This window comes from Elaeis guineensis, chromosome 3 (genome assembly GCF_000442705.2).
Source record: "Elaeis guineensis isolate ETL-2024a chromosome 3, EG11, whole genome shotgun sequence".
In the NCBI taxonomy this organism is placed as follows: Eukaryota; Viridiplantae; Streptophyta; class Magnoliopsida; order Arecales; family Arecaceae; genus Elaeis; species Elaeis guineensis.
Window position 1 is genome coordinate 110,901,303 of NC_025995.2, and position 8,607 is coordinate 110,909,909.

The following is an 8,607-nucleotide window of genomic DNA, read 5'->3' on the forward strand; positions in this document are numbered from 1 at the left end:
TATTTTATATTATATTATGATATCTTATAGATAAAAATTATAATTTTTGGATACAGCATGTCATAATATAAATATAAAATTTCATAATTTTATTAAAAAAATAAAAATATAAAATTGATAAATAAAAAATTTATTTTATAAATATTAAATATATATTAAAAAATAATAATTATGTGGGCCAATCAGCTAAGCTTTACGTCGGATATTCTGCACCGCCCGCGGTGCACAGACAATTTACCTTTTCCTCTCATCAGAGGGCGGGTGGGCTCTCCAGTTGATAAGCGTGCAGCCGCTGTCGTCTCGGACCCCTCCCTTGGATCTTCTCCTCCAACAAGCTCACGAGTCCGCTGCCTCTCTTTCTAGGTCTCTCTCTCCCCCCTCCAAACTATTAAAAGCGCAAAAAATTACTCACCACAAGAGCACAAACCACACAAATAATTAGAAGTGAGAGAGAATGTCCAAACAAAACCCGTAAAACAAATCAAACAAATCTCCAAAAAGTTGTGGTTGACATCCAACCTCTCCCAGCTCAGATATACACCAAGACCCCAATCAAGCCATTCTAAGTAAACACCTGTAAGTCTCCCCACTAGCCCTCTTCCCAACCTCTCTCTCCCATACTCGCTGGCCACTCACCCCACTCTTCAGAGAAACCAGCCCCATAACTGCGTACAAGCATAATTTAGAAGAAGCTCTTCCTTGGAACCGATACCCATGCAATTAATATCCCGTCGGCCACAATATGATTACTGTCATTCTTGCACGTTGGCCATTTATAGCTAGCTAGAGCTAGATTCCTAGCCTCTATCTGTGCCTATATATCCTCTCTCTCTCTCTCTCTCTCTCTCTCTGCCTTTTCTTCTATTGGGATGCTTGCAGTCTCACCACTGAGAGGCTCCAATGGAGAGGAAAGAGATGGGGGGGTCGGGGAATTGCCCAGCAACTTCTCCGGTGACACCCTGCTGGAAGATATCAACTTTGATGACCTCTTCATGGAGTTTGATGACGGGGACATACTGCCGAACCTTGAGGTGGATCCTGCTGAGATATTTTCGGAGTTGTTGGCAGGTGGAGAGGAGGACTCTTCGGGGATGGCGATGGCGGTTGAGTCGGCGGTGGGTTCAAATGGTGCGGGTCAAGAGAATGGATTAATGGAAGGGGAGATGAAGGTAGAGAAGGATCTGAGTCAACGTGAGGAGGTCACGAGTGCGACGACAAGGGAGGACACGGTGGCCATGGCGACGGAGGTCAGGTCGCCGTCATCAGAGGCCGGTAGAGGCCGGAAGTCATCGGCAACGGCAACGAAGAACTCGCAAGGGAAGCGGAAAGTGAAGGTAGGTGTTGGCAAGGGTCGTCGGTCGTGTTGGCAAGGGTTTTTGGTCGTAGTGCAACCATGTCTGGAGCTCTCGATCTCTCTCTCCGCCCCACCCCCTCCTCTTCTTTTTTTTTTTTTCTTTTTGACAGTTTAGGAGGCTAAAAAACTAGCCACCTGATAAAAAATTTACATAGATACCGGGAAGAAGATATCACGAGAACCACGACTCGCTGAGTAGATCTGATCCAATGGGAGATGTTAGATGGTCCTTTTACGTGAAAGGAATAAATAGGTATAGTTTTAGAGCAAAGGAAGTGATTGTTTCTTGCTGATTGCTTCAACCTAGAAATACTTGTTTGAGATTATCACCATCCAAAAAAAAAAAAAGTTGTTTCAAGATTTTCTTTTTTCCAAGCGCAAGCTATGGCTCTATGTGTTTATATATATTTCCTAGTCTTCTTGCTTGTCATATCCAATATTCATAAAGTGCAAATTATAGCCAGTTAGAGCATCCCACGAACACATTACGAAATTCAGATAGATCTGGGGAAAAGGGTATCACGAGAAGCATGACTCTTTTTCTTTTTCCTTTTTTTTTTTAAAAAAAGAAAGGAGACTAATGGGCAGTCAGTAGTCACCTGAAATTTTTATTAATGAAGAAGAAAACGTTAGTGGATCTTATCCTTTATGGATAATCTTTTCTATCATTTTCTTAACTTACATTTTTTTTCCTAATCCATGGCTGACGTCCCAGGTGGATTGGACGCCGGAGCTGCATCGAAGATTTGTTCAGGCAGTGGAGCAGCTTGGAGTCGATAAAGCAGTGCCATCGAGGATTTTAGAGCTAATGGGGATCGACTGCCTGACTCGACACAACGTCGCTAGCCATCTGCAGGTACCATCCTTAATTATCTCTCCCTTTTTGAACATTTCTTATCTCAAAGTACTACTATCTTTTATCCCCGGCCCTATTAAATGAAAGTGTGCGGTACTGTTGAGAGTTCGATTAATTTAATTTAGCCCCAGCGTCCAGTGTACAAAAGATACAAGAGAAAACCTGCATTTCTAAACGGGGGACAGACGCTTTTCTTTTCTTCATTTCTCCTCTTTCTATCTAGTACCTCATTATAGAGCCGTACACCATGTTGTTAGCTTGTCTAACTATTCAAGTACGAGAATCGAAAATATGCAAACATGATTGGAAGCTCAGCAAAGATTGGATAAATTTACTTCTTTAGTATATTCCTTGTAACTAATGTAATTAAAAAGAATTCAAATAAAAAAAAAAAAAAAAAAAAAAGAAACACACACAAGGCCTTTATTCTTCTTTTTCTTCTCACAGAAATATAGGTCTCATCGTAAGCATCTTCTCGCGAGGGAGGCAGAAGCTGCAAGCTGGAGCCAGAGACGGCAAATGTATGCGGCCAGCGGTGCCAGTGCAAAAAGGGACTTGAACCCTTGGCTTGCCCCCACCATTGGCTTCCCTCCACCTCCTCCTCCTCCTCCTCCTCCTCCTCCTCCAATCCAGTCCTTTAGACCGTTACATGTTTGGGGGCACCCCACTGTGGACCCACCATTAGTGCACATGTGGCCGAGACATCTAGCCCCGCGGACTCCAACTCCGCCGTGGGCTCCTCGGCCACCTCTTCCTCCACCATCAAACCCTTCTTTTTGGCACCACCATTACCATAAGGTACCTTCCCATCCCCCCCCTCTCTCTCTCCATCCCCCTTCTCTCTCTAAATTGTTTTGTTTTTGTTTCAGGGCTTTAGAGACGGTTGGGTACCACATACCCTAGCACAAGGAACTCCTTGCTTCCCTCACGCATTGCCAACGGTATTCACCTTTTGTTCGTGATCATCCTATGAAATGTTTGTGAAAAGGTTGGTTCCTTACTTTGTGGAGCAAATTAAATGCAGAGGTTTCTAGCTCCACCAGTCCCGGGTGTTCTTCCCTACCCGTTCTACAGGTCACTTCCTCCTCCCGCCACAAAGCACCCTGTTCCACAGATTCAACTCGATGCTCATCCTGTAAGTTTCTTATCATTCTTGAACCAGTGCTGTTATTCACTCATATATTAGTTCAAACATTATGATTCAATTATTTTCTGACAACTTGGGCAGAGTACCCAGTGGCATATAGGACTCGTTTGGTTTATGGGAGTACCCAGTGGCATGTATGACTCGTTTGGTTTATGGGAAGTGGGGGAGGGAAGGACAATTTCTGAGATGCAGAAAAGAGCCTCCTTATTTGGTTAGAGTTTAAAAAAAAAAAGAGAACTATGTTTTTACGAGGGGGATGAGTTTTGAAATTTTTCATAAGATAAAAATTGATTATTTTTTTTAAAAATATCTTTGTAAGATCTACGATTGAAATTTTAATATTTATATTAATACAGTACAATATTTATATTATAAACATTATAATATCAATATTATATTAATATTTATACTAATTTAATATTTTTAATATTAATATAGTATTTATATTATTATATGAGTATAATATTATATTTATATCTATATTAACAAATATATTATATTAAAAAATTAATATAATATCAATACATATATATTAATATTATTGTAATATAATAAATTATTATGATATAATATTATATTATAATATATTTATGTTAATATAAATATAATATTACTATTTATATAAGATTTGAGAGCAAAAATATATAGACTTATATCTATTAGGGATATAATAAATATTTTATATAATTTTTTTAAAAAAAATAAAAATATAAATCATTCTGTAATAAGTCATTTTTCTTTAATTAATCAAATATATTAAAATTATATTTCGAGAAGAAGAGATTATTTTCTAGAAAGAAAAGTTCTTTCCACAAACCAAATGAGTCAATATATTAATCTACTTATGTACTAATTTTCTCTCTCTTTATTTTTTGTCCCATTTTTCTGAAAAAAAAAAAAAAAAGAAGGGAATCCAGCTTACTGGAGTCAAATAAAGGTGGTTAAAATAAGAACAAGAAGATGCTACCCGGTATGTGGAGACGCTGTCTTTGAGTTTGCCCATGTCCGTGTGGTTGTTGGGGTTACGTAGGACAGATTCCACGACCATCTCTGTACAACTTGTTATGTATTATGTGGGCCCCTCAGCTTGGACCAGTTGATTTCATTAACTCAAACCAAGGTAACAAATAAAAAAATTAAGATGTATAAAGATACATGGGCCTTCGTTAAAGAAGGCTCAAGAGACATTACCCACCAAAAGGATACTCAAGAGGAAAAGAAAGCGGGGCCGAGCAACAAATACAACCGATTCATATGGGTGAATGTCATGGAGGACAGTCTCTGTGAGCTGTGTTTGGTCCATGCATCAAAAATGAATTTTAAGTATTAGGAACGTAAACATTGACAGAATGAAGAATGTGGGGTCGGATAGTAAAAAACAAGATCAGAAATTCTAACTTTTGTCTTAGCTGAGGTGTTAGTCAATTTGACTCAAACAGAAAACATAAAAGTACAAAAATTGATGCCAAATATATATGATGAAGTACAAAGTATTCAAAAATCGTAGGCAACTAGAATTGACTAATCAGTTCACAAACAAAAAGAACGACATTGAGTTTTTGATTCGATGGCATGTCTATTAGAACGAGAACAAAGGAAAAGTGTTTGCAGAAACTACTAATGTTGCGGAATAGATACATAAATGCATCTTGATATATTCATTTTGTAATGTTTTTTGAGCAAAAAGTTCATTCTATAATGTTATCACAATTATGTAGTTATTTCATTCTGATATAAAACTCATGCATACGTGATGTTTAATCCACTCACGATATATCCATAAACCTATCTATATTCTTCATTATTTTTTCTCCAGTCAAAGGAAAGTATAGATGCAGCTGTTGGAGATGTTTTAGCAAAGCCATGGTTGCCGTTACCGCTTGGGTTGAAGCCTCCATCATTGGAAAGTGTGCTGGTGGAACTACAAAGGCAAGGTGTGTCAAAAGTACCGCCAATGTGTGGTTGATATCATGTCAACACTACCTTGGTTTCATGGCCAACGTCCATCAAGAATTCGTCGACATGTCTATGATCTGTAGATCTTATACTGAGTAAAAACTGAAATCTCCTTTCAATCTTTTCGTGATTAGGTCCACTTAACTCATTAGTACTTGTATGAGAGTACTGTCAGGCTGGACGATGGCGGATGAACGCATGAGCAGGCAACTCCTCTCTTTTTTTCGGTAGTACTATGACTGTTGTACCGTAATAGGGCAATTTGATTTGTATTTAATGATTGCAGTAGGACTGTTGCCATATGCTCGCTTAAGAATATGACTACTACCATGAAAAAGCAGAGATTGTCCTACATGGTAACACCATAAATGATACAATAAGAGTTGGGTTGTAAAGTACTCTCATCCTCTCTTACCGTATCAGGAGAGAGTCATGTAGATACGCGATGATTACATTAATAACCATGAGATGAGCTTACCACGGAGGCTATGTGCACATAATGTATACTATAGGCAATACATAATATACTCTAACACACAAGATTTGTACAATCTCTTCTCTTTCTCTCTCTCACACAAAAATAAATAAATAATAATAATAATAATAATTTCTTGCAAATACACAAGTGCGTGGTAAACAAAAGGTGCAGAGGAATAACCTCCACCATGTAATTCCCAAGGGAAACATCAAGGCCCAAAACCAGTATCTGATGGGTTACGCCGATACAGTGTTTGCCTAACCCCTTATGAAGCATGACAAATTAATGCACTGTAAATCCCACCAAACACCAACCTTTAACTGATTTGGGCCACCCAGCAATTCTCATCCATAAGGACAAAGGTGTATCCGGTGTTTCTTCAGATTTCCAAAAAGAAGCTTCTGCAAGGAGAAGCCAGTAAGTAGAATTTTACATTCTCGTCGAAGCACTTTTTAGATATTATTATCAAAACCTTTTTTTTTTTTACAGAAAACACTTTTTTATTTCCAATGTTACAAAAGTTCTTCTCCTTGAGCAACACCAGACACACAGTCATATCAGTAAAATGCCGGAATTAAAGCACAAAAGCAAAACAACATCAGAAAACATCGGAAATATTAAGCTAGTAGTGGTATTGCTGTAGTTAGCTAGACCTCCCACAAGCTGGACGCTCATACTTGTCAAAGCTTGAACTCTCAAGGTCATGGTAAACCACCCTTCCATGAGCATCTTACGTCACAATCTCCCCCATCCCTCGGTGCTATAGGATCGACCTCAGTCAACAACTTTAGAACCCATTTACGCATTCTCCGTTCCGACGGTTGTCACGCAACACAAGCACCCTTTCCAACTCTATGGCAACAAACGATACTTGGCCTTGAGAAATTACTCCAAGATTTTCAACTTGGATATATGATGAAAGAATTAGCAAACTCTAGACCTTTGCGTCGTCAGATGTATGACTTCGACCATGATATAATGTAGGAACCAATGACTCAAACAATGATATCCTGTGCGAACCAATAGACTAGAATAGGGGCCTCTCCAGTCCATCTCTAACAGTAGTAACCCAGAGTAAAGAGCAATTCACATCCATCTAAAAAGCTTAAAAAATTTGATGGAAACGTCCATATTTTATAAACCCCATGCAGCACCCCTTTATCAGCCAATGTAGGGCCATGACCGTCCCCCCTTAAGCCCGTGATGTGCTCAACGTTATTTGCTCGTACGCGAGAGGGAGCCCACCCTTGGGCCAACTCTTATCTGTCTTCTCGTACCCCAAGTCAAGGACTGATGTGACACAGAAGGCTGGTAACACCAGACCTGGCTTCGATGCCACCGGTCACGGACTTATCTCGGCAAATTTAAACTATCAGGTGGGCCAGCCCATACTTGTAAACGCTTGCTCATCAGCCAATGTAGGACTGACGACTCACTGACATAACGCTCATATTCTTCGGATGGAGCAACCATAACATTTTAGGTTGAGTCGAGGGATTCATCAAATCCAAGACCAAGACCTGCATTTTGGGGAGTCCATTTCTTGAAGACGGTAATTTGCCTTTTAAAATATAGTGAAACGTCCATTGCCTAAGTTTAGCAGAAAGGTCTCACCGAATATATGTGAGCATGCACATCAAACCATGATAAGAATTTGTGGATGTTGGAATATATCGACTGATCCCTGTACGTCGATTTATCCTCGGATCGATCCGACCGACGTCTGACTCTACCCACCTGACGGACAGACGATTCCGACAATGACTGCCGACAATATCCGACCGAAGGTATGTAGGTAAAACAGACCAATACTATTTCCAACCTGTCGAACGGCCGAACCTATATCACCGACTCACTGTCGGAGGTGGCAGCCGACGTCCGACTTCCACGAGGCACCAGATCAACCGACGGTATTTTTGAATCATCGCCCGATGTTCCGGCAGCCGAATACCGACATATAGTCGGCCAGCCCGTCTAAACGTCATACAACCGCTCTAGGCTGTTGTCCTGTCAAGGACATGCTATGCGACCGTTTTGGGACATTGTCCTGCCAAGGACATGGGTTAATTCTGATGACCTGACAACCTACGTTGATTTGACAGCCCCCCGACGATTTGACAACTCCTCAATTGTCTACATCATTAATGGCGGGACCATACCGCATTCTACTATAAAACGAGGTAAGGCAACAGTTTTGATGAGCTCTCGAAAAGCTCTCGAGCTCTCTCTCCCCCGCTGAGTCTCTGATTTTCCACTGTTGCCTAGTCTCCTCTCTGACTTGACTGTCGGAGGATCTCCGTCGGAGGCATCTTCGGTCAGTGAGGACTTTTCTTACAGGTGCACGTTCTCGGTGATCAGATGACGAGGGGATTGGCCGCAACAGTGGGATATGCTACAGGGATGCCCACCCTTCTCAAAATGATTTGGGATAACTTATAAGTAGATGCCATCCGCGTCCGGAATGTTATGCCTTGGTACACCTTTTAGCATGGTTCTCCAAATGTTGCTTAGCAAAAAGAATTCCCCAGAAAGCCATGACTTGCATACACATCTAAGTCTCCAGATTCTCAAGTCAATCAGGAGAGTATTGCAACCATAACCTCATTGGTTGCATCTATAACTCTCTCTCTCCCCCCCCCCCCCCCCCCCTTCCCCACCCCCCGGGCACGCGCGCGTGTGCGTGTGCGCTGGCTCTAAGCAGCATTTTGACATTGCTGTAGTTTTTAAGACATCCATTGCACTCGTCCTCCTTCCTCCAGAAGAACGAAAAGAAAGGAAAATTTCAGAGAACTTGCTGCATAAGTTGCAGTTTAATA

At 40.7% G+C, this 8,607-nt stretch overlaps 1 protein-coding gene across 2 annotated transcripts; it reads left to right on the forward strand.

The window, feature by feature from the left end:
- The first annotated feature begins 557 nt into the window (after window positions 1–557).
- On the forward strand, window positions 558–5,665 carry LOC105040946 (probable transcription factor GLK1). 2 transcript variants are annotated; one of them, XM_010917709.4, is made up of 7 exons: window positions 558–1,334; window positions 2,070–2,210; window positions 2,658–3,008; window positions 3,080–3,151; window positions 3,235–3,345; window positions 5,174–5,291; window positions 5,448–5,665. In XM_010917709.4, the coding sequence occupies exons 1-7, from the start codon at window positions 870–872 to the stop codon at window positions 5,474–5,476; spliced, it is 1,287 nt and encodes a 428-aa protein (XP_010916011.1). In that variant the 5' UTR covers window positions 558–869; the 3' UTR covers window positions 5,477–5,665. The 2 variants fall into 2 exon arrangements, with proteins under 2 accessions (XP_010916011.1, XP_010916010.1); XM_010917708.4 differs by having other exon boundaries at window positions 5,174–5,665.
- Window positions 5,666–8,607: the final 2,942 nt, after the last annotated feature.

Excerpts from the sequence above, each read along its gene's own strand:
- LOC105040946 (XM_010917708.4), top strand. The coding sequence starts at position 870 with ATGCTTGCAGTCTCACCACTGAGAGGCTCCAATGGAGAGGAAAGAGAT. Across the intron at positions 1,335-2,069 it reads AAGGGAAGCGGAAAGTGAAG|GTGGATTGGACGCCGGAGCT; the intron begins GTAGGTGTTGGC and ends CTGACGTCCCAG. Across the intron at positions 3,009-3,079 it reads GGCACCACCATTACCATAAG|GGCTTTAGAGACGGTTGGGT; the intron begins GTACCTTCCCAT and ends TTTTTGTTTCAG.